The sequence below is a fragment of the Drosophila kikkawai genome, chromosome 4 (assembly GCF_030179895.1).
Source record: "Drosophila kikkawai strain 14028-0561.14 chromosome 4, DkikHiC1v2, whole genome shotgun sequence".
In the NCBI taxonomy this organism is placed as follows: Eukaryota; Metazoa; Arthropoda; class Insecta; order Diptera; family Drosophilidae; genus Drosophila; species Drosophila kikkawai.
Window position 1 is genome coordinate 2,068,037 of NC_091732.1, and position 27,676 is coordinate 2,095,712.

General features: G+C 35.1%; 2 protein-coding genes across 5 annotated transcripts in view; one reads left to right on the forward strand and one right to left on the reverse strand.

The window, feature by feature from the left end:
• mGluR (metabotropic Glutamate Receptor) lies at positions 1-18,652 on the reverse strand. Its single transcript, XM_070287754.1, has 9 exons — positions 18,619-18,652; positions 11,448-12,249; positions 10,758-11,289; positions 10,430-10,686; positions 10,269-10,375; positions 2,985-3,110; positions 2,413-2,932; positions 663-958; positions 1-603 (listed from the first exon to the last, which is right to left on the reverse strand). The coding sequence occupies exons 2-9, from the start codon at positions 12,133-12,135 to the stop codon at positions 172-174; spliced, it is 2,958 nt and encodes a 985-aa protein (XP_070143855.1). The 5' UTR covers positions 12,136-12,249; positions 18,619-18,652; the 3' UTR covers positions 1-171.
• The window catches only part of eIF4G1 (eukaryotic translation initiation factor 4G1), a 16,002-nt gene continuing 6,567 nt past the window's right edge, over positions 18,242-27,676 (forward strand). For 3 of the 4 annotated variants that reach the window (XR_011445481.1, XR_011445482.1, XM_041776733.2), the window contains exons 1-8: positions 18,242-18,450; positions 19,014-19,054; positions 19,111-19,320; positions 19,403-20,098; positions 20,201-20,405; positions 20,509-20,623; positions 20,731-20,786; positions 25,409-27,657. Coding sequence is in view for 2 of the 4 variants with exons in the window: in XM_041776733.2 (XP_041632667.1) it covers positions 19,243-19,320; positions 19,403-20,098; positions 20,201-20,405; positions 20,509-20,623; positions 20,731-20,786; positions 25,409-27,657 (3,399 nt within the window). In the remaining 2 variants the exon portion in view is untranslated. The remainder of the gene's footprint in view (positions 18,451-19,013; positions 19,055-19,110; positions 19,321-19,402; positions 20,099-20,200; positions 20,406-20,508; positions 20,624-20,730; positions 20,787-25,408; positions 27,658-27,676) is intronic. The other variant, XM_070287753.1, reaches the window with a different exon arrangement.

Sequence of the window (27,676 nt, forward strand, 5' to 3'; positions counted from 1 at the left end):
GTGAGGTTAGGATATCGACTAAGTAAGCAACACACATATAGATGGCAAAATCTTGACAGAAGGTGAAATATTTGCAGTGGTTCATCTATCCCCATGGTTCACCTATCCCCACTCTCCCCTAATTGTTTTACAAAAGAATTGTTTTTTTTTTTAATATATATCTTTTGTGTCTTAATTTTTTGATCGACCACTGCAGACTGACCCTCCACATTCAAATTCATCTTCAACCAGATATTCGCCATTGCTGAATTCGGCGATAGGACTTGAGACTTTTTCATTAATTTTTGGGCTATTTTGTTGTATAGGCTGCACGCTTGAAGAGGTCATAGCACCACATACCGCACTTCCTTGAACAGGCAAGGTGGTGCTGCTTCCACCCATCTGAGTCCGACTAAATCCTGAACTATTCGGTGCGCCTTGAGCTCCTCCGCCGGCTCCAGTACCAGCTGTTGCCGATCGCCTGTAAACTGTGCTATTCATTGTCAACTTGCGTACATTCTTGTCTGGATGAAATACAAGAATGTAGACTTTTGGTGAATATAGGCAAACTAGGGCCACCGAAGCGCTGAGACTTATTGAAATGCACAATGTGGTAATTTGAATCTGGAAGTCAATTAATTATAAGTCTAAAATGTATATATATTATTTTTTATATTTTATACCTCATAGGAATTTCCAGTGCCAAAGTATATCGGCACGAAAGCTAGCCATATTATACATGTTGTGTACATGGTAAATCCAATAAATTTGGATTCATTAAAATTCTCAGGTATTTTTCTTGTTTTAATTGCATATACCGTGCAAATAGTGATTAGAATCATATTGTAGAGCTGAGAGAATAGGAAAGACATATCCTGTATTTTGCATTTTAGTATCACCTCTGTGCGGTCGGGATAGTAGAAACGCGTTCCAGGTGGCTCTACAACCATCCAAATCATCGTGATTAATATTTGTATGGCTGTGGATAAATGTAATTATATATATTAATATTTTTTATACCTTTGCAGGGTATTATAATTTATGTCGGAAGTTTGCAACGAAATGAAAGAGACATTTCCGACCCTATGAGGTGACCCTATTTATATAGCTGCTATATGAACGATCCGCGAAATTAATAAAAAAAATCATAACTTGTAACTCTAAACCTGTAAAAATAAATATATATAATTATGATCTAGCTTCCTGTCTTGTCTTTTTTCACGCGGAGTATCGCTTCCTCCTCCCGCCCAACCGACCGAGCGGCACGAATCGCGAACTAGATAGACGCGTTAGAAAGAAAGCGGGGAAAAAAGCACTACACTACATACATGAGCTAATTCTAAAAGTATTTAGGTTTTAAGTTTGGGAAGAGTGTCACTTATATCAAAGGCAGTAAAAAAAGTCTTCGTTACATAAGGGAAATCGAATTCCTTCGACGAACTTTTAATAAAAACGAGCATGCCTCTGGCTTTATTAACCATGCTAGAAATATGTTCAGAGAACAAAAGTTTAGGGTCTAGGCGAACACCCAAATCGTCAAAAACAGTAAGTGGCAAACTGCGGAGTAACACGTGCAAATGTCATCCGTTTTCATTTTTAATTTGAACATTTGAACCTTTTGAGTCCTGTCACTCAAATAACTCAAACTCCTTTGAAGATCATCAGGAATCCCAATTAAGTCAACCTTCACTACAAGAAGAGAATGATTAACCGAGTCAAATGCTTTGCTAAAGTCTGTGTAAATCACATAGGTTTGAAAGTTACGTTGGAAACCCCTTCTGTTTTAATTGCGTGAAAGATAACAGATTCTTCTCAACCTCACGACAGGCATGGCAATTTTCTGGAAATTATATAAGCAATACGTCTCGTCAAGTCGAGTCACTTAGCGCATAAGACCGCATCACAAGAGGGAGTGCCGTTAAAACGTGAGAGCGGGAGAGTAAGACTGCAGAGCAAAGAGTAAGGAGATTTTACAACCGCTTAAGCGCAGCTATAAGCAACAAAAATACGGCGTTGAGAAACTAACGGAACAACACCAAGGGGGGCACAAAACTAAAAGAGTTTGTTAAAATTAAATTAGTTAAACACAGAAAGGCACATGCACTTACAGTAGGAAAACGGTATAGGTTAAAAATTGTATGTTAACAATTAAACTGAGACATAAAAAAAACACAAAAATTCGGAGCGCAAAACAAAAACTCGAATGTTCGCTAAAAAAGTGAAAACACGAATTTTTACCTTTTTTACCTTCCCGAAATAACTTTAATTTAATACCAATTGATGTATTGCTTTTCTTTTGAAACGAGTCACTCTCATATAATTTGTTGTTGAAAAAATGTAACAAGAATACCGCTTAACTGAACACACTCAATAGTCTTCTATATATGTATAACAGTCTTGTATATAAGATATATATAAATATATTAATCTTACCGATCAGTGATGCTGTTATTATAACCTGCGACTGCGGACTTATATATTTAAGGCGTTGGGCTGACTTGGAAGCAGAGTGAAATATTCTTGAAATTCTATTGGTTTTCGTGAGTAGGGCACTATAGATTATAGAGAACCCAACCCCAATGCCAAATCTTTGAAGTACACACGAACCAATTGTGGGCTTTGCTATTAGCGCAAATGTGTTGCAGTAACAGACGAGTATGCCAAATAGAAGAGTATAGCTTAGCTCTCTGCCCGATGCTCTGACCAGAGGAGTATCGTGGTTTTTTGCAAATAAAACTATAACTATTAATGTCACGGCAATCCCAAAGATGGCTATAGCCATGGGAATAATCGCAAAAAGCGAATTCCATCGCATATATTGAATATTGAGAGAAAAGCAAGAGAGCTTGTCAGCATAGGGCCATAGTCCGGGGCCGCAGTCCTTGCATGTAAATTCATCAAAGACATATTCATATGACTCGCAACTATCACAAATCCAGCAGCATGTGTCGCCCTATGTATGAATAGAATATAGTAAATATTTAAAGAAATTGATTAAATATTACCTGTTGCTTCTTTATCATCCCAACCTCACATGGCAGGGAACAAGCAGACATTGGTTGTTCCGCCTCCTTATTCCATACAACTGTCTCAGAATTAAGCTGCAATCCATTAAACCATTTTCCAATAACCTAAAAAGCGTCAAACAGTTTTTGACTTTAGATATATGTAAGTAAAGCATTTAAGCTTGTTTTATATATAATTACGGCTAGATACTATACATTTGAGTTAAGGAACGCCGAGATAACAAATCTTACAAAAGCGTCTTGAGCTTGAAGGACTTATTGACAGCATCAAAAGAAGAGTCGATCTAGCCATGTCCGTTTCTAAAGGTCTATAAGTAATCTCCCAAATCCCCGACAAAAAATTTGGTTTTCGGTGTACCTCTTAACTGTCAAAAAAAATCCGATACCAAAAATCTTTAATTCATTAGTTTAGGGATAAGTGTCCCGAGGTACTCACGTTACGTTTTATTTTTATACCCTTGCATGTCTGCAAATTTGAATGAACTTTACATATACAGGCCTGTTCTAGTTTCCACTCGGAAGTGAATTTGATAACATTTGCGGATTTCCCTTTAACATAAGCGAATTTCCCTTGGTGATTTAAGGAAATTTTTTTAATTTCCCTTAAATTCCCAAACAAAATCAGCTGGTCGCTTTCAACAAAAGAGATTCCCTTGTCTAAGATTTGCTAAAAGGGGCTGATCAAATTTTGGCCCGCTGTAGTCTCCAACTCATAGATAGTAATGAAGCACTAATTTAAATAATAAAATCTAAGGAATAAGCATTAAGACAGGAAATAAACATTTTGAAATATTTGTAATTGCAATCAGCAGTTCTGGTAGCTAAATGCTCGAAAGTAGAGTTGCCGAGGGTTTAGAAAAAATTCCCTTCGCATACAATTTAGTTCAGTTTGTGGATTGAATTGGCTGGTATTTTAAAGAAAAACACTTTTTCATATACTTTACCTAATAGCAGATATTTTAATTGTAAAACAACATAAAAAGTAATTGTTCGAAATTAACCTTAAATATATGCCGTTTTTTTTTTTTTTGAAACACTGACAACCCTTAAATGGTCCCTCCCAAATACGACACAGCGGCAGCGGATTTGCAATAATGTTGAAGGTTAGAATCGAACCGATTTTAAGGTGCAACAACAAAATAATTATTTTTAAATCAAGTACTTTAGTATTAGCTAATTTAATTATGCAATAATGTTCCCAAAACCTCTAGGAATAGATTACAATTAACATTTGTAATATACATAATCGCATTGTATTTTAAAATAATTAATTTCTGATTTTGCGGATTTGAATCCGCCGGACAAATGACACACGAAAAGTTTCCGTCTGCAAATTAACAGAGACTTAACAGAGGGAAATACGAATCCGTAAAAATTTTTCGGAAGTGAACACTAGAACAGGTCAGGGAAATCCGAATCCGAATAAATTTTGCGGAAGTGGAAACTAGAACAGGCCTGATAGTCTTCTGAATACTCTCACTGATATATGTATATGGGCATTTCCACAGAAATGTCAACCGCGGCCAAAAAACTAAAACTTCTCTAAAATGTTTTTTTTTTCAACATAGAAACATTAGGAAAAGGTCAACTGATTAAATTTGAAGGGCTTTATCATATTCTAAAACAAATTTCGAAATATTCGAATGCATATTCGCGCAAACACGATTTTTCATTATTTTGATGAAAAACATCATAAAAATGGGCCTGTTTTCTTTTGATAATTACATCCAAACCGAGGCATTATGCTTTGACTGTTGTTTACTAACATCACAAGAAGAATGCAAAAAGTCGAAATAAAATGGATATATGCTCTTCCAATTTACTTATAATAGTAAAAATTACATGCAAAGTATGATGATAAAAAATGTCGCGTGCGACACCTTATTAAAATTCAATAAAAAATAAACTACGCTAAATTTCTGATTGTAAATTAAAGCATATGAAAATGACATTATCGCATAACATTTTAAAATTTGTTTCATTAAAATATTCCCAGCCGTCTCGCTAAAATCAGTGTTTAAACAGCTCGCCGCGTAAAGTGACATCTGTTTTTGTCGCGTGCGAACCCTTAAATTTCTTAAATTTGAGCATACACTCAAAGTCAACACTAACACCAATTATAGCCCTAGACAAGAGCTATAAGTTAATATTTTTAAAAGAAATAAAAATAAAATACTTTTTTTTTGCTTTGAATGCGTACGAATGTCGCGTGCGACACCATGGAAATGCCCATATGTCGGAAAGAGCCGGATATGACGACAAATGTTAAAAAAAAAATTATAATTAATTATAATATGGTCATTTTGTATTATTTTATAAATTGTAGGTATATAAATCGAAAAACTATATCGGATAACTGTCATAGAAACTATTGGATCAATTTTTTTTTATTTAAAAATTTCTGCTTTAATTTTATGAAACCCGGCTAAGCTATATTATATAACTGACATAGGAACTAAAGATGTAAATGAATGTAAAACTGTAACTATGAAACGGTTAATATATGGTAATATTTATAGGTTAATGTATGTCTATATTAAAAACCTTAATACTTGTAGAGTTAGCTCGTAGTGTAGCACCGTAGTTTAATTTTGCATGAGTTTTTATTTTATTTTATTTTATTTTACCTATTTATTTATTTTTGCATGACTTGTAGTAGTTATCTCGTAGTGTAGCAATAATTTTGCATGCGTCTTTATTAATTTTTTTTTATTTTTATTTTTATTTTTAGATCAGATTATTAGATTATTAGATTTAGTTATTTTATATTATATTTTGTTCTCTAATGTTTCCTCGTTCATTTTCGTCTTTCCTTCTAACGCGTCTATCTAGTTCGCGATTCGTGCCGTACGTCACACGGCTGCGCCCCTCGGTCGGTTGGGCGGGAGGTGGAAGCGGGACCCCGCGCGAAAAAAAAAAAAAAAAAAAAAAAAATAAATTTAAACACACATTTTAAATAAACACCGGTGGTTTATCAGCAAAAATACTCCAAATGGAGAGCGCAAAACAGTTCCGTTAAGAACGCCTATACCTATTACTTTGTGTTTCTGTGTGATGCTGTCAATATCTCTCATTTTCAGTTCGATATATTTACTGATGCGCATTCTTTGAGTGTAGTTAGTTTTCACAAGTTCCAGGAGCTTCCTGATGAATTTCTTATTGGGGTGACGGTTTCAATAGGAGAGCTTAGATCTGGGTGACCCCTTCATAATGGTTGGCGAGAGATTCTCAATATACATATATTAGTTTTGCATTTTTGATGATTCAATTAGATCTGGTATCTTCCTGGGGTCTGCTGGTCGATATGTGGGGCTACTAGGGGAAGCGTAGTCTTATTTATTGCTCATGCTTCGCTTGAATTGGCCTTTAGAGATTGTAATGCGAGGTGGGCAGTAGACAGTGGCAATGAAAAATTTGCTGTTACCTGACTGCACTTTTATAGCGGTGCCTTGCAAGTAATTTGTTGCAAATCTTTGGTGAAAATGGTGTTTGATGAGTTCTCTGAAAAGGATGTCTGTCACGCTATGGGCTTTGCTATCCGGAAGATCTATAGTGATCGTCTGCCGTAGTTTTTGAATTATGGTACTTGTTTTATGTATTTTATTGGCGAGTAGCTGCCGTTCATCGTAATCGACTCTTCAGCTCCCTGAAGACTACACAGTCTCTCTAGTTTGCCAGTATGGTTTTCTCCAGTTTCCACATTTTTTTTGGATGGCGGTACTCTTTGTTAGCAGGGCAGTAAACGGAATTTTGGAAGTATCCACAGACTACTCAGACTGACCGAAGTTTGCAGTGTCCTGGTGTGTCAATACTCCTGACAATTTGTGTCTTATACACCACCGTTGCGTTTGAGAGGAATTTTCATGGTGATCCTTCAATGCAATAAGAACAGCAATTTGTAATATCAGGCAGATCGACCATTGAAGCAATCCAAGCAGTCGTAAACTAAGTGCTCAGCAGCCAACAGGGCAACCACGTCTCGAGACTGGTAGTACTCCAAGCTACTCTAGACGTTAAAAATGCTTTACAACATAGTTGATCCTCTTAAAAAAAACGATTTTAAATCTCAGGATAACTGATGCGGATAATAACCGACGACTACTGCATCAAACAAAAGCAGGGGAGAAATGTATGCAGATAACTTCAGAAGCCGCACAAGGATCAATACTTAGACCATAGTTATGGAACATCAGCTACGAAGAAATTTTCCACCTATGTATCCCTGAGAACATGAATATCGGGGGGTAGGCAAACGACATAGTCGCAGTCATTACAGCTCTAAATACCGAGAACGCACAGCGCAAGTTGACGCAAGTAATGAGTAATAATATGTGTAAAAAGCTGGCTGAACTCAGACGATCTGAAACTGGTGGACGAAAACTGAGCTCTTGTTAGCTAGGGGAAAACTTAAGGACGCAGAAGGTGTTGATAGCACGGATGATTGGCGTAGGGTTATTAATTGTTCGACAAGCAGTTAAGCAGTCACTTTAAGTTTTTAGGTTTTACAAAACAATGCGCAGCTTTAAAAAAAACTTTGCATTTTTCCCAGGCCGGTGCTTTCTCAAGTGGCCAGATACATTTCCAGGAAAAAATACCTTTAATTTTTGCGTGATCAGAAACTCGATGGTCACACCGTTTATCACCCGGCTAAAGATTTGAAATCTAATTTACGGCGGTAACAGAGGTAACTAGGAGTTAAACTGGACTCAAAGCTAACATTCAGTGCACATACAAGACACGAAAAAGCGAGCGACTGAGACTACAAAGGCGCTTTGCAGATTTATGGCTAAGGGGGGCGGCTCACTGATGATCATTTCTATATCATTAAAAAGATAGGAATATTTTTAGACAAATAACTTATTTCAACATATTTTCATCTACTATGTGACATGGCCATTTTGTATTATTTTAGAATTTCGGTTTTAAGTTAAGTTTAAGTAAAAATCGGACAACTTCATATATCATATTGTTGCCATATGAAAAATCTGAACATGTAAAACCGTAAATACATTATGTAATAGGTTAGTTAATATAAATAGGCATAATATTTTTTTATTTAACATATATTTTATATTTATATTATATTAGATATTTTAAATCTAAAAATATTGTTTACTTTTTAAAAATAATGTTTTTTTCAATTTTAACAAAATCAAGTAATTATATGCTATGTATGCCATTTCTACTTTCCAGTTCCGCGAGATCTACTCGTATTCGGATTTCCCTTACCCCCATACTTCCGAAAAATCACCACGGATTCGTATTTCCCTCTGTTACGTCTCTATTAACTTCCGAGAGAAACCACTCGGAAACATTCCGACTGCCATTTGGCTGGCGGATTCAGATCCGAAAATCAGAAATTCATTTTTTTAAATACAATTCGATTAGGTAAATTGCAAATGTTTATTGTATTTTATTCTTTGATATTTTAGAATTAAGATTTAAATTTATTTTGTAGTTGCACAATAAAATCGTTTCGATTATAACCTTCAACATTATGCAAATACCCCGACCCGGTATCCTATTTGAGAGGGACCAATCAAGGGTTATTAGCGTTCCAAAAAAGATTCTAAGATTATTTTCAAACAATTACTTTTTAGGTTGTTTTACAATTAAAAGATCGGCTATTAGTTTAAAGTATATAAAAACGTGTTCTTGTTTAAAATACTAGCCAATTCAATCTACAAACTAAAAAAATTTTATATGAAGGAAACTTTTTCTACAACCTCGGCAAACTCTACTCTCGAGGAAATTGGCACCAGAACAGCTGCTTGCAATTCAAACTAGACTACAGAGGCCCAAACTTTGATTAGCCCCTTATTAGCAAATCTCAGACAAAGCAATCTCGTTTGTTGTGAGTGGCCAGTTGAAATTTTTTGGGAATTCAATGGAAATTTAAAAAATGTTCTTTAATCACCAAGGGAAATTCGCTTATGTCAAAGGGAAATCCGCAAATGTTATCAAATTCACTTCCGAGTGGAAACTAGAACAGGCCTATATTTATTTCCAGAAAAAAAAGATATCCTTATTAGAACTTAAATAACTTGGTCCAAGACCTCTTAAGAATTTATCAAAACGTCTAAAACTAGTCAATAAAATGCGTAGGAGAAAAACATCTAAACATTCCAAAAGTTAACGCCAGCGAGAATATTAATAATATGACGTATTGGAGGATCATCTTCTAAAATTTAGGTCGTCTTCAAGATCAAAAAGCTTATGCGTTGCAATCGGAGAAACAGAATCCACCGCTAAACGTAAGTCAAAACAAGAAAGGAAGCTAACTTCGGCACGCCGATGTTTGTATACCCTTGCAGATTGGTTTTCATATTAATATTATAAATTATAATGCCGAAAACCGACACTAAACAGAGTTTCATAACATTTTACCTATACTTATTATGTTTACAGCTTGACAGTTACAGCTTTACATTTTCTCTACATTTACCGATCGCTAATATGTCACCTGTATGATATAGTTGTCCGACTTTCATAAAATGTTTACCAAAATTCTGAATTAATAAAAGAAGCTCATATCTAAAAGTAGATAAGAATATGTTGAAAAACAACAAAGTTATAATTTTTTTCCTATTCATTTTCCGATCGTTCCTATGGCAGCTATAAGATATAGTCGTCCGATTTTCATTAAATTTTTACGGAAATTCTGGAATAATATAAAATGGCCATATCCCAAAAATGATGCAAAAATTTTGAAAAACAGCCAAGTTATAATTTTTTTTTCTAAAAATGTATCGAACATTTGTATGGCAGCTATATGTCGTCCGATCCGGCCCGTTCCGACATATATATCAGTGAGAGTATATAGAAGACTATATGCAAAGTTTCATTCAGATAGCTTTAAAACTGAGGGACTAGTTTGCGTAGAAACGGACAGACGGACGGACGGACAGACGGACAGACGGACATGGCTAGATCGACTCGGCTGTTGATGCTGATCAAGAATATAGATACTTTATAGGGTCGGAAACGTCTCCTTCGCTGCGTTGCAAACTTCTGACTGAAATTATAATACCCTGCAAGGGTATAAAAATGCAATGGAGAAACAGATATCAACATTCTAGAAAATCCACACAGGAGAATCATCTTTGTCTGGCAAATCTGAGAAATTATGTGTCGCAATCGCTGATGAAGCTAGGACGGGTCGCTAGTAATACATATATTAATAACTAATAACTAATTATGTATGAGTTAGGAAAAACTCAACTTATGTAACTTATATTCATAAATATTTGAAACGACTTGTACCTTGTATTGATATCCTGATGAGTTTTCCAACCGTTGGTAATTTAAAATATCATACCTAGCCAATCCGTCGCCTTGTCGATCAAATTTAACCTCGCTGCCAGCAAGATCTTTTTAAAAAGAGAGTTAATAGAAATGTCGAGTCAAAAATTAAATAATAATACCTATAAATGACACGTTCAGTAAATAATTATTATAAAAGTCCTTGCCATCGTAATTGGTCATCTCAGGACAGGCTTGGGACTTGGTATTTGTTGATATTGGTCGGTACCACACCGACTCGCTATGTGGTTGATGCCTTCGTTGTTCCGTCGTCTGATCACTTTGGATATTGCACCGATCATTATGCAAATTGTCTAGTGCATAGGCAAATGCATATACAGCATCCACAACGAATTGAGTTTTTGATTCTTGTTCGTATCTAAACAAATTATTTCAAAGTTAATTAAGAGGGAATTAAATTAAATGATAAGGGATATAAAGAAAACGTACCCAACTTTTTCCGATAACCGTAAATTATCATCGCATATGGTTTTAGATTTGGGTGTTGACTTGCTGCCAGTAGATTTGTTAAGATTCGATACTGACTCAGGTTCCAAGACACAATTAAAAGTATCCTCCCAATACTCAGCAAACCACGGATTTCGCTGATTTGTCCCCGGCGTCAGTTGCATCATATAATGATCAAAATCTTCAATGATTTCCGATTGCAGCTCTACGGTGATAGCGCCCTCAGCAATATCCTCCAATCCCTCCAATAATTTTTGTTGCTTTCCCCAACCGTCGCTAGCGATCCAGTGAAAGGGCTGTGATAAATTAGCACGTTTTGCCGCAAGTAAAATACGTCGAGCATCTTCTGCTCTGGTAAATAGCACAACGCCGCGAGCATTGGGCTTCTTTTGAAGTTTACTAAGAATCGAATCGAAAACCCTATCGTCCGCTGCACTTGGCACTTTCTCAGCGACCGCAATGCAAACGTGACGTTCATTGGCTTCTTTGTGAAAAGCTTCGATGCCATATTCACCTAAAAAAAGAAAATTAAAGATACTTTACTCTCTCTATTAAACTGTTATTAAAAAAAGAGTAACCAACAATAAAACTTAGAGAACTTAATTAGTAAACAAATTTGGGAAGGCAGAGTTTGAATATTGTTTGTAAAAATGAGAAATAGTGTGCACTTACCATAAGATCCCTCTGAATGTATTGTAGAAACATACGACCAGTTGAAATTTTTGATTATATCTACTAAAGCTACCGATTGAAATGTATCTGGAGGCACTGTTCTGGCAAACAGATCAAAACGTGACTTATCGGACAAGGTTTTAGCAGTAGAGGCCGGTGATATTTGCGGAATATGAAATAAACGCAACAAGTTGGCCACCTGCAATGATACCGAACTATACGATCCACCAATAACTCCAAAAACTGGACCCGACGATGCATTCTTTCTCAGTTGTGGAGTTGATCTGTCCAAACACTCAAACACAGAAGTGTCCAAGTTGTTAAGAGAAGCCCGTACAAATTGAAGGGACTGATTGAGGGCATATGTATCTCTCGAGCAAGTATCTAATATATGGACGCCTATCGTGATTCCAGGTAGTATATTAGAGTCATTGTTAACTCGATCAATTGCATAAAGCATCGCTTCTAAACGTTGAACTCCACGATTGTATACTTTTGGCCCACAAGGGGCTCCTTCGCCCTTTTCATGAACTGGAAAGAGGCCGCCAAGAACGATATCGCCGGGCAGGGACACGGAGACTGTGTCCTGACCGTTGGTACTTAGCCCCTTTTGCTTCGACACTGTTATGCTGAAGGTCAAAGTCACGAGGACCACAAGTGTTATATGTATTTCTTTTGACATTTCCATTTTACAAAAAGATACACTATTCTCTCGATTCCTTTATGTATAGTTTAATCATAACAAAAACATTTTTAATAGATTCATGGTTTAATTCTGTTTCAACCTTTTTAAAAAGAATTTCTGAAAATAGATAAAAGAAAAGTTTAAATTTAATATTTTTCATTTAAATACCCTTGAAGCTTACAGTAAGAAATGCCAAAAGAAATAATAAAATAAACAATAAGCTATGTCTATACAATTCATAATTACAGTTTTATATGTTTATACATATTTACCGATAATAATAACTATCAGGCCTGTTCTAGTTTCCACTTCCGCAAAATTTATTCGGATTCGGATTTCCCTGACCTGTTCTAGTGTGCACTTCCGAAAAATTTTTACGGATTCGTATTTCCCTCTGTTAAGTCTCTGTTAATTTGCAGACGAAACGCACGGAAACTTTCCGTGTGCCATTTGGCCGGCGGATTCAAATCCGCAAAATCAGAAATTAATTATTTTAAAATACAATGCGATTATGTATATTACAAATGTTAATTGTATTTTATTCCTTGAAGTTTTGGGAACATTATTGCATAATTGAATTAATTAATACTAACATACTTGATTTATAAATAATTATTTTGTGGGTGCACCTTAAAATCGGTTCGATTCTAACCTTCAACATTATTGCAAATCCGCTGCCGCTGTGTCGTATTTGAGAGGGACCATTTAAGGGTTGTCAGCGTTTCAAAAAAAAAACGGCATATATTTAAGATTAATTTCGAACAATTACTTTTTATGTTGTTTTACAATTAAAATATCTGCTATTAGGTAAAGTATATGAAAAAGTGTTTTTCTTTAAAATACCAGCCAATTCAATCCACAAACTGAACTAAATTTTATGCGAAGGACATTTTTTCTAAACCCTCGGCAACTCTACTTTCGAGCATTTTGCCACCAGAACAGCTGATTGCAATTACAAATATTTCAAAATGTTTATTTCCTGTCTTAATGCTTATTCCTTCGATTTTATTATTTAAATTAGTGCTTAATTACTATCTATGAGATGGAGACAACAGCGGGCCAAAATTTGATCAGCCCCTTTTAGCAAATCTTAGACAACGGAATCTCTTTTGTTGAAAGCGACCAGCTGATTTTGTTTGGGAATTTATGGGAAATTAAAAAAAAATTCCTTTAATCACCAAGGGAAATTCGTTTATGTTAAAGGGAAATCCGCAAATGTTATCAAATTCACTTGCGAGTGGAAACTAGAACAGGCCTGTATATGATATAATCGTTCGATTCGCATAAAATGAAAACCGAAATTTATATAATTATAATAATAATAATATAATTATGAAATAAAAAAAAAAACCATATCAAATAACAATATCTTAGTGTAAACAAAAATACAATGTCAGCTTTGTGATATAGTGATCCGTCTCATCCGTGTCGACTTATGTATGTATTTGTTAATGAGAATAGAAAAAACACCATCTGCATATTTGGATAATATAGAAGCATTTCTACATTGATCGGAAATTACTCCTTCACTGTGTGGAAAACTTTTGACTAAGATGATCTGCAAGGTTATATACATAAATGAACCACTCTATTGTGCAGACATTTTGGAGCTAACCGTTAAATCAACACTCTTATTTAACAGCTGCTCTGAACTTCTTCAGCTTCGTCCGGTTCTTGTCTAAGCTTATATTCCGAAATGAGTTCCACAATGGTTCCACCCCAACCCCAGATGGAGAGGGTGGAGAACTTTCCTCAAAAAATATCCTGATGCTTGTATGTGTAAAGGCGACCCAGAAAAAGCTTTTAGGCTTCCACAAGAACTTAAGCAAGAAGTACCAACAAGAATGGTACAATTGATGATGGCGATGGATGCTTTGTGGAAGAGAAAAGGGAAGTGTTAGCCATAGCCAAAGGCAAAAAGCCCAAATGAAAAAAAACCGTAAATAGATGCAGGATATGTATATTCATTAATGTGACTTTAGTTATATGTTGATATAAAGACACTAAACGATTTTCCGAACCATGAATGACTGGATTAACATTTACACTGACCTACCAAACAAAGCACTGGGAAATTCAAACTATACTTTATTTACTTTGTTCACTTTTTCCCAAAAATTAACCTTTTTTTATTTAATACTCGCACATATGTACATAAGTTCGAACCGTTTTTATTTAATTGTTTTTAAAATTTTACGTATACTTATGTATACTTTTATGGTTTTGGTCGAGACACGTATACGTACGTCTTTTCTTTGAATTACCAGCAAGTTGACTGATTTTAATCATGACATGATAAGCACAACGCGAAATCAGTTCTTGCACGACGCAGCAGCACAATAACAACACCAAGCAGGACCTAACCAACGCAGCAGCAACGGTGGCCAAGTAAAAAAACAACAAACAGGCAGCATCAGCAGCCGCATACAACAACAACAATCTTTATCCTTCCACTGGAATTCATTCTGTCTTGTCCATCTCTCACAACAGTTTTGGTGTCAAAGAGAATAACCATGATAAGAGTTAGGAAAGAGATGGTACTAATAAGTTTCTCTTCGAACGCTTCTCTGTTACCCATAAATAGTGGAGAGCGTTGGGACTCCTGCGCTTTGCAGCACAATTTGGTGGCGAACAACGCTATTAACATTACTCTGTAACTGATGGTATTCTCTTAATGAGTGATTGACTGAATTAGTTTGTAAGGGAACAGCTGTTTTCAGTTAGAAATATCGGCTAACTGTCGCGATACATCGCCTGTATTTTCATTATTTCAGTGATTCAAAGGAATACACAGACTATTTAACAGTTAGATAAAAATTAAATGGTAGGAACAGCCAAATGATCAGACGTATACATACATACAATCGTGGACATAAGTATTTTGACACAGCTTATAGCTATATTCCAGCGCGTGTATCTTAGTACTCGTAAAAGTTACGGGATCCATTTTACTTTCCAGTAAGAGATTATATTTAAATCTTTAATAGAGCAAAAGATGTTACTGATAAGTAAATTAACTTCTTTGCTATGTCACGTGATGTGAGAGATCATGCATTTTTGGGTGGACTAAAATATTTTGACATTGCATTCAATCAGTTCTCATTTGTTTCGTGCGCATTAAAGGACGTTGTTTGATATTTATAACTCCAGCTTATAAATCTTTTAGCAGCTTTAATACATTATTTGTCAATTTTCCTAATTTCTGTACCGTTATTTAATGAAAATATGGGTAAAACACGGGAGTTAAGCCAAATCCAGCAAAACAAAATAGTAATTAAGTACCAAGCAGGTATTTCGGTCCAGAACCTCAGCATATTTTATAAAGTACCCCGACAAACCATTTACTACCAAATTGACAAACATAAACTGACAATTTCGACGGATAATTTAGTCAGAAAAGGGCGACCACGCCAGACCACGCCTAGACAAGATCGTCTAATCCTTTCAAAATTTAAAGATAATGTCCTTATTATACCAAAAGCAGCTTCAATGGAAGTTCAAAACGATTATAATTTTTAAATTAGTAGAAAAACAGTTGAAAGAAGACTTAAAAAGGCTAACTTTGCTACTAATGTGGCCCGTCATTTCACCTTAAAATGAGTTGAAACGATTAGCCTTTGCCAAATCATTTGTTAACAGCCTCAATCGTTTTGTGGACCGATGAGAGTCCTTTTGAGTACTATGGTTAAAAAAAAAGAAATTTACTGCAGATTACCAAAAAATATTCGCAAGAAAGTGCGGCCTAATCGGCTAATCGTTTTAACTCATTTTTAGGTGAAATGAAAGGTATCTGACGGGCCACAAAGTAGCAAAGTTAGCCTCTTTAAATAATATTTCAACTGTTTTTTTATTAATTAAAATATCATAATCGTTTTTAACTTTCATTGAAACTTCGTTTGGTTTAATAAGGACATGTTCTTTAAATTTTGCAAAGATTACACGTTCTTGTCTAGGCGTAGTTTTGCATGGTCGTCCTTTTCTGACTAAATTATTCCTCGAATTTGTCAGTTTATGTTTGTTAATTTTGTTTGACGGGGTATTTTATAAAATATGCTGAGGTTCTGGACCAAAATACCTGCTTGGTACTTAATTACTATTTTTTTTTGCTGGATTTGGCTTAGCTGCCGTGCTTTACCCATATTTTCTTTAAATAACGGTACAGAAATTAGGAAAATTTACAAAAAATATATTAAAGCTGCTAAAAAATGTATGAGCTGGAGTTATAAATAATAATAAACTGTATTTTATGCGCACGAAACAAATGAGAGCTAATTGAATGCAATGTCAAAATATTTTTGTCCACCCAAAAATACATGATCTCTCACATCACGGGACATAGCAAAGAAGTTAATTTACTTATCAGTGTCATCTTTTGCTCTTTTAAAGATTTAAATATAATCTCTTACTGGAAAGTGAAATGGATCCCGTAACTTTTACGAGTACAAAGAGACACGCGCTGGAATATAGCCATAATCTGTGTCAAAATACTTATGTCCACGATTGTATGTACATACGTTACTCTCTAGTAGGACAAATTATATCATAGAGTGTAGGGTTTTTTACCATTCTCTGGTCATATTAAAAGCTGCCTTTTCCAGCTTGATGCAATCTTTATTAAAGCCTAGTACTCTGACGACGAAAATCCGCTGTCTAAATTAAGACAGCGGCCGAACTCAATATAAAAAAAACGGTGTCGAACAAGGAAGAAGAATAACTTTTTGCCTCGTCGATTTTGCCGGTACTCTGACGACTAAAATTATATCTGCGAAAATTGAATGGCGTTGCCAGGTCAAGAGAGATCTAATATCGCGCTGTCTAAATAATTTATTTGATTTATTTAGACACTAATGGAGGGGAAGTTGAAGGAAAAAAGTGGCAATGATAGGGGCTGTCAAGGCGAAGCCCATAATATGAAATTTAACCCACAATAGATATTTTAATGCCATATTTATTAATATTTTCAATATTTATTTGAATATTTGTTTATAAACAGCTGTCCAGTGTGACCAAAGAAAATCCTTAAACGGTACAATTTCATGGCGTTTTATGGCTTTTCATTGATTTTTTTGGTCACACTGGTTCGGTAACCAATTAAACAGCGATTCCGCTGTCTTAATTTAGACAACGGATTTTCGTCGTCAGAGTACTAGGCTTAAGATCATAAGATACAGATACATATATAAATACAATCGCTGAATATGGTATACAAAAATGAAAAATTTAAAAGTAAAGCCAGTACTCTGACGAGAAAAAACCGCTGTATAAATTTAGACAGCGGCCAAACTCCATATAAAAAAACGGTGTCGAAAAAAAAGAAGAACTTTTAGACACGTCGTTTTTTTCGGTACTCTGACGATGAAAATGAAGCCTGCGAAAATTGAATGGCGTTGCCAGATCAAGATAGCAAACAGCTGATATCGCGCTGTCTAAATAATTCATTTGATTTACTCTGACGAGAAAAACCCGCTGCCTAAATTAGACAGCGGAATCGCTGTTTATTTCGCCACCGAGCTAGTGTGACCAAACAAAATTAAGGAAAATCCTGAAATGCCATGAAAATGTACTTTTTATGGCGTTTAAGGATTTTCTTTGGTCACACTGGGCAGCTGTTTGTAAACAAATATTCAAAAAAAATATTTAAAATATTAATAAATATGGCCTTAAAATGTCCTTTGTGGGTTAAATTCCATATTATAGGCTTCCCCTTGACAGTCCCTATCAATGCCACCTTTTTCCTTCAACTTTCCCTCCATTAGGGGTGTCTAAATAAATCAAATGAATTATTTAGACAGCGCGATATCAGCTGTTTACTATCTTGATCTGGCAACGCCATTCAATTTTCGCAGGCTTCATTTTCGTCGTCAGAGTACCGAAAAAAACGACGTGTCTAAAAGTTCTTCTTCTTTTTTTTCGACACCGTTTTTTTTATATGGAGTTTGGCCGCTGTCTAAATTTATACAGCGGATTTTTCTCGTCAGAGTACTAGGCTTAATTTAAACCATCTATTTGGTTAGAAAATAGCTGACTTCTCAACACTATATCGTGTCCACTATCGAAATATAACAGCTATCGATAGACCAAAGATTAATTTGTTGCAGCTCTGCGCCAATTGAACAGAACACATTGCATGTGGAATTTAACAAAAAAAAAAAGTGAAATAGTTTTTGATTTGTAAAGAATATTTAAACTGACTAGAATTACTTTGAGATATTACATTGCAGCTGTTCCCAACACTTAAAGTGGAAACTGTTTGCTAGTTTTACCTTTCGTTTGTAAATACTTGAAATCGCAAGGAAGGAAGGGGGACACATGCTTCAGGTAAAAAGTAGATCGGAAAAGAGGCAAAAAAAAGAGCTAACAAATATTACATGATAAAATTTCATTCGTTAAAAGTGATAAAAGAGTCTCTCCATTAAGCAGATATTTAATACATATTCTGATTCTTTATCTGCAATTAATAATAAACATTTTACGTTTATTGCTTACTTTTGTGCTGTTGTGAGAGTTTCATCCAGTATTGCCACAAAAGCTACGTCGGCAAAAAGTATGTAAAGTCTACAAATGCACATACATATTTATATATATGTACGTTGTGATTGGTTTTAAAGATCGACATCTTACGTTTATGTAAGTTTCTGAGCCTAACAAAATTTGATAAACTATAAAATGCAGTAAATAATTTACCATCTTCCATTTCTGGGAATATTACATTTATGTAAGTTTTTAAGCCCCATAAATCTTGATGACAGAGGATAATAATAAGTTCGTTTAAGCATAAAATATGTGGCTTGAATTTTGAGATCTCATAACATTAACAATAAGACAACAAATGATTGGATTTTAAAGAATATTAAATATATATTTTTAAAAATACTTTTCAGATATTCTTCTGCCAGTGATAAACCTAATATATTTACAAGAGGTCTTACAAATAAATAAAAAAAAAATGCAGCTAATTATATAAAATTCTATCTGTAGAATCCGATGATTGTGTGACGGCTCATCATTTTGTGGGTCAAAAATTTGCCCTTAGAAATCAATGAAACAGCCAAGTTGACCGTTTCTAGTGATTTCTCTTAAAAAGGCTAACAATTCTTAGGGCTAAACGTAATGCAACAACTTTTAACATCTATATCGACACAATCAGATATAAATAAAGTCATGCAGCCCCATTCAGCACAAAATATGGTAAGCTTTAATTTAATATTAAGAAAAATATAAGTACAAAATTTTAATATGTGCTATAAATTATAATTATTAAAATTTTCAGTACGTTTCAACGGGAAACAACAGTTCTGCTAACAACCGTTCAAATCCACAGACAGGCGGCGGAGGAATATTTCGAGGTCCGCAACAACAACCATCTTCATCGGTGAATGCTCTCCGTGGAGGTGGTGTCAGTGGAGGTGCTACGCGTCACGTCCACGTTCAACCGATGTATTCGCAGGCTGCACTTCATCAAAATATGGTCCTCCAGCCATACACACAATATAATCCTCGCCAGCAAACGTTTCCCACATCGCATCTTCAATATGCACCGACACCGATGCCCTACTATCAATACCAATATGTGCCAACTCTTCAGCAGCAACCACCGCCCCCACCGCAACATACTCATCCGCGTAGTGCTGCCGTCTCCGTAAATTCAAATAACAATACATTGCAGGCTGCGCAGGTTCAGCAGCAGCAGCAACAATCTGGCGGTAATCCCGGAGGTGGTCCGGGAGGCACTCAATCTTCCCAAATACAATTACTAGCAGGTACAGTGCAAGGCCCTGGCGGAAACATGAGTCAAGTTGGGGTGGGTGTGGCTCCCATGGTTGGAGTTGGCGTCATGTCGCAGAGTGTCGTCGCGCCTCAACCGGTCCAAGTGCAAGTGCAGCAGTCGAATCGAAGACGACATCAGCATCGCTTACCCATAATTGATCCAACAACAAAGAAAAATATATTGGAAGATCTTGATAAGGTACGGAGTAAAAAGTTTTTATTAAAAGCAAGAGTTATAGTTAAAGTTACGATCGCATCTAAAAATTTACATATTTGAAACTATTTCTTGTCTACTTTACAGTCAAATTCAAACACAGAAAATGACTTCTCTAATGAGCAGCAGACAGCGGCAACGACTGCGGCAGTTCTTACTGAAGCTCATATAGCTCGGATTCCTCAGCAAGATGGTGGTGTTGGAATAATACATCAGCACAATTTAAGCAATTTACCAGCACTCGGATCCAACGATATACGAACTAATGCGCAGCCTTACAATGTCCCAATGGGTAAGCTTAAACCGTCGCAGAATATTATTTGTTGTAGTTCTAAGTTAGCACGGCTTTATCAATATATTGTATTGTATATATATTTTATATTTGTATACTTCAGAACCAATAACAATACAACGTCCAGATGCTGTAGGTCAAACTCCAATTGTATCTGCCATGTCAGATGCCCCATCAGTAGAAATATTGCCAACACCTCAAAAAACCAGAAGCAAAAAGTAAGCCGTTTTTATTTTTATAATTTTTGAGACTTGTTCAATAGTTATTATACCATATTTTAATGAATATAATGAAGAACCTAACGTTAAAATAACCATTTCCTTAGAATACCCATAGTGCCTCCTAAAAATGTCTCTGACTCTACTTCTGCACTACCTACAAGTAAGTAAACGTATATTAATAAAAAAATTTATTACTTAAATAGCATCTTTTATTTTGTTATAATAGTAAATAATGATTTAGTTTTAAATTCCCAAACACTAATAAATAGCATTGAACAGCTCGCTATAAATTTTCTTACAAACTAGGGAAATAAAACAAGAAAGGAAAATAACTTCTCCACGCCAAACTTGGTAAACCCTGGCAGTTCGCAATTTAATCACTAACTAACACAGAACTAACCGGAGATGTACTAAAGATAAATATATAAACATTATTTTTAAATCGTATAAAATAACTAAACTAAACGAAATAAATACAAATTTTAAATTTCAATAATCTAAATAATACATATTATATTTACAGTTTTATTATAAAAGTTCATTCACAGCTTTGCATTCTTTTCTACATGCTCTGATCGTTTCTTTGGCAGCTACATGTTTTGCAGTCCGATTTTTAAAAATTTAAACCCGAAATTCGGAAATAATAAGAAATGCAAATAATTAAGAGTAAGTTTTATTTTATGATAATCGACTATATTATATAGCTACCATAGAAACGATCGGTAGATGTACATGTCGAGCTGCGAGTGTAAAACTGTAACTGTCGAACTGTAAATATAATAAGTATGGGTGCTATGTATAAGTACACAACTGTTATATATTCCGTTTTTTATACCCTTGCAGGGTATTTTAATTTCAGTCAGAAGTTTGCAACGCAGTGAAGGAGACCTTTCCGACCCTATAAAGTGTATATATTCTTGATCAGCATCAACAGCCGAGTCGATCTAGCCATGTCCGTCTGTCCGTTTCTACGCAAACTAGTCCCTCAGTTTTGAAGCTGTCTGAATGAAACTTTGCACATAGTCTTCTATATACTCTCACTGCTATATATGTCGGAACGGGCCGGATCGGACGACAATATCATATAACTGCCATACAAATGTTCGATTAATTTTTAGAAAAAAATTATACCTTTGCTGTTTTTCAACAATTTTGCACCATTTTTTAGATATTGCGATTTTATATTATTGAATTTTGGTAAAAATTTTATAAAAATTGGACGACTATATGATATAGCTGCCATAGGAACAGTTGGGAAATTAATAGGAAAAAAATTATTGCTTCGTTGTTTTTCAACGTATTTTTATCTACTCTGAGATATAAGCTTTTTTTATTATTCTACAATTTTGGTATAAATTTCATTAAAATCGGACAACTATATCTTATAGCTGCCATAGAAGCGATTGGTAATTTTATAAAATATGTAAAGCTGGGAATGTAAAACTGAAACTGTCAAACTGTAAACATAATAAGTATAGGTAAAATGTAATGAAACACTGTTTTGTGAGTCTTTTCAGCATTTAAATCTATAATATAAACATCAAAACCAATCTGCAAGGGTATACAAACTTCGGCGTGCCGAAGTTAGCTTCCTTTCTTGTTTTCTATTAATTTTACCGAAATGGATAGATTCTTAAAGATCCAATTGCAAACTGCAAGGTTTAACAACTTCGGCGCGCCGAAAGCTTCTTTTCTTGTTACATTCTTGTTTTCAAATTGTTGTATCACTGTACCATGTGAATGATGTGGTTCATGTACATATTGTGGATCAAACGCCGCGCAATTAGTTACCTGTTTTTACTTACATATGTATGTTTACAAATACGTACATATTTACATAGTCCAAATAAAAGAGAATTTTTAATTTCTTAATAGGCTTTTTATACCCTTGCAGGGTATTATAATTTCAGTCAGAAGTTTGCAAAGCAGTGAAGGAGACGTTTCCGACCCTATAAAGTATATATATTCTTGATCAGCAGCAACAGCCGAGTCGATCTAGCCATGTCCGTCTGTCTGTCTGTCTGTCTGTCTGTCTGTCTGTCTGTCTGTCTGTCTGTCTGTCTGTCTGTCTGTCTGTCTGTCTGTTTCTACGCAAACTAGTCCCTCAGTTTTAAAGCTATCTGAATGAAATTTTGCATATAGTCTTCTATATGCTCTCACTGCTATATATGTCGGAACGGGCCGGATCGGACGACTATATCATATAGCTGCCATACAAATGTTCGATATATTTGTAGAAAAAAAATTATAACTTTGCTGTTTTTTAACATTTTTGCACCATTTTTTAGGTATGGCCATTTTATAATATTTCAGAATTTTGGTAAAAATTTTATGAAAATCGGACGACTATATGATATAGCTGCCATAGGAACGGTCGAGAAATAAATAGGAAAACAAATTATAGTTTCGTTGTTTTTCAACGTATGTTTAAATACTCTGAGATATAAGCTTTTTTTATTATTCTAGAATTATGTTATAAATTTCATAAAAATCGGACAACTATATCATATAGCTGCCATATAAACCGATCGGTAGATGTAGAGAAAATGTAAAACTGGGAATGTAAAACTGTAATTGTCAAACTGTAAACATAATAAGTATAGGTAACATGTAATGAAACTCTGTTTTGTGAGTGTTTTCAGCATTTAAATCTATAATATAAACCTCAAAACCAATCTGCAAGGGTATACAAACTTCGGCGTGCCGAAGTTAGCTTCCTTTCTTGTTATTCATTAATTTTATGAAATTAGTGTGTGAATTTGTGTTTGTAGAATTAACAGTTGTAATAGACGAAGTATGTATGATGTGTAGAGAATCGGTTGCTGCTTGAAAACTATTTGTCTAAAAGAAAGCTCTATTCCCTGTTCACTTATTTATTTTACTGTTTAATTTAGTGGATCGACGTGGTCGTGTGCTAGAAATGAGTCATTAATTGATACATATATAAATATACCTATGTATATGTCTATCTTTAGCGACTATAATAGTGCACATTCTTAAAGACACATATTATTATTAATATATAAAGCTTTTTTCTGTTCGTGTCTACTGAAAATGTGTGGAAAATTGTGTTATAATAAATAAAATACTTATAATATTTACAATAATAGTATTATACATATATGGAAAAAGTAAACTAAAAAATTTGATAATATATTCATTTTATTCAAACTTTTTCGATATTGGGAACTAACCGTAAATAACAAAAACACTTCTTACCGAGGTAAAGATAAAAGTGTTGATAGCTCTGCTCCTTCAACTCCAAAAATCAATTTTACACAATTTAACTTATTTTAAAACTTAGTGTCAAAAACAGAAATAGTTCAATAATTTGTTCTTTTTAACTAGTCCTGTTAACATTAATCGTACCAAATTCTATACACATTGTTTGAGTTCGAATTTTTTCGCTAAGCAAACGGAAAGCCCTAAAAGTGGTACAATAAAAGCTTTTCACCTAGTCCTGTTTATCAAAACAAATTAATTTTGTTCCAGGACTATAAACAGAAAAGCCTTTAAAATCCTATTTATACGCTTGTAGGGTAGTTTTAATTAAAAGTATGCCACGCACTGTCGTTTCCGACCCTATTAAGTATATATTGTTGATCAGCATCAACAGCCGAGTCAATCTAGCCATGCCCGTCCGTCTTTCCGTTTCTACGCAAACTTTATACTCAGTTTTTGAGCTATCTGAATGAAACTTTGCATATATTCTTCTGACTACCCTCACTAGTTGGAACGAGCCGGATCAGACGACTCTAGAACATTTTTTTTGTATTATATTTTCCTTCCATAGTTTGCTTTCGAAAGCTATTAATTAATTTTTTTCGCTTTAGTTTTTTGATTTGACAACGATTTTAGCCTTTTCGCTCTCAACATTTATCTTACGTTAGTACCCGGGAAAGCGAAAAGTTATTTTTCCTCTCGTCGCTCAGCTTTTATACCCTTGCAGGGTATTATAATTTCAGTCAGAGGTTTGCAACGCAGTGAAGGAGACATTTCAGCCATGTCCATCTGTTCGTCCGTTTCTACCCAAACCAGTGCCTCAGTTTTCAAGATATCTAAATGAAACTGCATATAGCCATCTGAATACTCTCACTGCTATATATGCCGGAACGGGCCAGATCGGACGACTATATCTACCATAGAAATGATCGACAAATTTTTGAAAAAATTATAACTTTGCTGTTTTTCAATATATTTTCAAAATTTTTGAGATATGCCATTTTTTTTTAGAATTTTGTTTTTAATTTTATAAAAATCTGACGACTATATCATATAGCTGTCATAGAAGAAGAACAGAAAATTTTAAGCTGTAACTGTCAAACTGTAAATATAATAAGTTTATGTAAAATGTAAAAAATGAATTTATGTTTATTAATTAGGTATTATATTATTATATACCTAGTTTTTCTTATACGAGTAAGCTTTTTTTAATTTTATCAAAGTAAAATAATTATATGCTAGGTATAAGTATACAACTTTATTATATTTCCTTTTTTTTTCTTTTAAATTGACCAGAATGGGTCGATTCTTAATGATCCAATTGCTAACTGCAAGGGTACACAAACTTTGGAGTGCCGAAATTAGCTTCCTTTTTTGTTTTATATGTAGCTGGGCTGCTTTCAGAAAATTTATCTTATGTTAGTACTAGGATTACAGCGTAACTGTAAACCTGTAAATATACAAATTAAACCAATTAAAAATGTATATGGTATACAAACTTTGGCGTGCCGAAGTTAGCTTTATCTTTTGTCTAAATGTTATTTCGTTCATATGTTGTAGCTGAAACCGAAGATGTTGCTGAATCAAAGGCCAGGGAGCAGCCAACAAAGCAAAATCTGATTAATGCTAAATTTATCGCTGTCGAAGAGAAACAATCGGCATCGATATTGGCAGCGAATACTCAGATAACAACAGATAATGTTGTAACACCTGTTGGATCTCTAGAAGCAGCTTTAGTAGCTCCGGAAACAACATCTAGCGAATTTCTGACAGAAGAAAAAAACCTATCAACCGAAGAAGAATTGTTAGCAAAGAATATTCATGAGTCTGAAATCAAGAAGAGTAATGAAGTTGAAAATCCGACTGAAGTTTTAAAAGATTACACTCTGCACTCTGAACCAACAGTTTTCGTTGACATTGGAGAAGAAAAAAAATGCTTAGATAAGAATACAAGTGAAGAAGAGCAATCAGATGAAACTGATCTGTCAGAGGTATCATCGATGGCAGTAAAAGAAGTTGTTCTTCCTTTACAGGAGAAAGTGCAAGCTGTTGAATCTTCAGAAAACACAGTAAAAGCTGCACAAGAACAATTAGAAACTCCTGTAGACACTCCTTCAGAAAAAAGTTATTCCCCGGAGAATGATTCAGTAGAAGTCAATATTAACCCCTGTTCCGAAGAAAAAGAAAAGATTTCATCGTCCTTTATTAACTACAATGAAGGTCAATGGTCACCAAGTAATCCGGATGGAAAAAAACAATACAATCGCGAACAATTAATGCAATTACGCGAAGCCAAAGCCTCGCGCATACAGCCCGAGGTTAAAAATGTGTCTATACTTCCGCAACCCAATCTTATGCCATCCTTTATTCGGAATAATAATAATAAGCGAGTACAATCAATGGTCGGCATGATCGGCAATCGGGAGTCATCAGCAGGAGGTTATATGGGAAAACAGCTATCGATGTCCGGTGTTCATGGCCAAAGTCAAGGTTCTGGTGGCCGAAATAGCAGCATGAAGGGCATGATGATTCATGTTAACCTCTCATTAAATCAAGATGTTAAATTAAACGAGAACGAAAATGCCTGGCGTCCGAGACTCTTGAATAAATCATCGGCAACAGAGACTGATAGTAACTTGAAGGCCACCCAAGAAAAGGATGATTTGGTAAGACGAGTTCGTGGTATTTTGAATAAACTAACTCCCGAGAGATTTGATACTCTAGTTGAGGAAATAATTAAATTAAAAATCGATACCCCCGATAAAATGGACGAAGTTATAGTGCTGGTCTTTGAAAAAGCCATTGATGAACCAAATTTTTCGGTTTCCTACGCTCGACTCTGTCATCGTCTCATATCCGAAGTCAAAGCCCGCGATGAACGGATGGAAAGTGGAACAAAGTCCAATTTGGCACATTTTCGAAATGCTTTATTGGATAAAACAGAACGTGAATTCACTCAAAACGTCTCACAGAGTACGGCCAAGGAGAAAAAATTACAGCCAATTGTAGATAAAATTCGGAAATGCAGCGATCCAAATGAGAAGGCTGAACTTGAAGCCTTTTTAGAGGAGGAAGAACGAAAAATACGTCGGAGATCTGGTGGAACTGTTCGTTTCATAGGTGAACTTTTTAAAATCTCCATGTTGACTGGTAAAATTATTTATTCCTGCATTGATACATTACTCAATCCCCATTCGGAGGACATGCTAGAGTGTCTCTGCAAATTGTTAACAACAGTAGGCGCCAAGTTCGAGCAAACTCCTGTCAACTCCAAAGATCCAGGACGTTGTTATTCCTTAGAAAAATCTATATCCAGAATGCAAGCCATTGCTGCTAAAACCGATAAGGATGGTGCTAAAGTCAGCTCCCGTGTTCGATTCATGCTTCAAGATGTCATCGATTTACGCAAAAATAAATGGCAAACGACTCGAAACGAAGCTCCGAAGACAATGGGCCAAATTGAGAAAGAGGCCAAGAATGAACAGCTAACTGCACAGTATTTTGGCAATATTTCCGGGAATTCTACGTCAATTGGACCATCGCAGAGCGGTGCAAGTTCCAATAAACGTGATGATCGTAATTTGAATTCCCGATATGGAAATGAGACACGTTCCGGTAGTAATTACGGTGGAAGTCACAGTCAGCGTGGACATCATCAACAGCAGAGTAACGCTGGAGGAGGTGGTGTCGGGGGAGGAGGCTCCGGAGGCGCTTCAAATGGAGGAAATAACGATGACAATACTTGGCATGTACAAACGAGCAAAGGTAGTCGTTCTCAAGCTGTTGACAGCAATAAATTAGAGGGTCTGGTAAGTTACCATTTATTGT

Bases quoted from the DNA above. Each gene is read 5' to 3' on its own strand.
- mGluR (XM_070287754.1), bottom strand. From the start codon at position 12,135: ATGGAAATGTCAAAAGAAATACATATAACACTTGTGGTCCTCGTGACT. The intron at 10,376-10,429 runs GTATTATTATTT...CTTTTTAAAAAG, and splicing joins ACTGAACGTGTCATTTATAG to ATCTTGCTGGCAGCGAGGTT. The intron at 2,933-2,984 runs GTAATATTTAAT...ATTCATACATAG, and splicing joins GGATGATAAAGAAGCAACAG to GGCGACACATGCTGCTGGAT.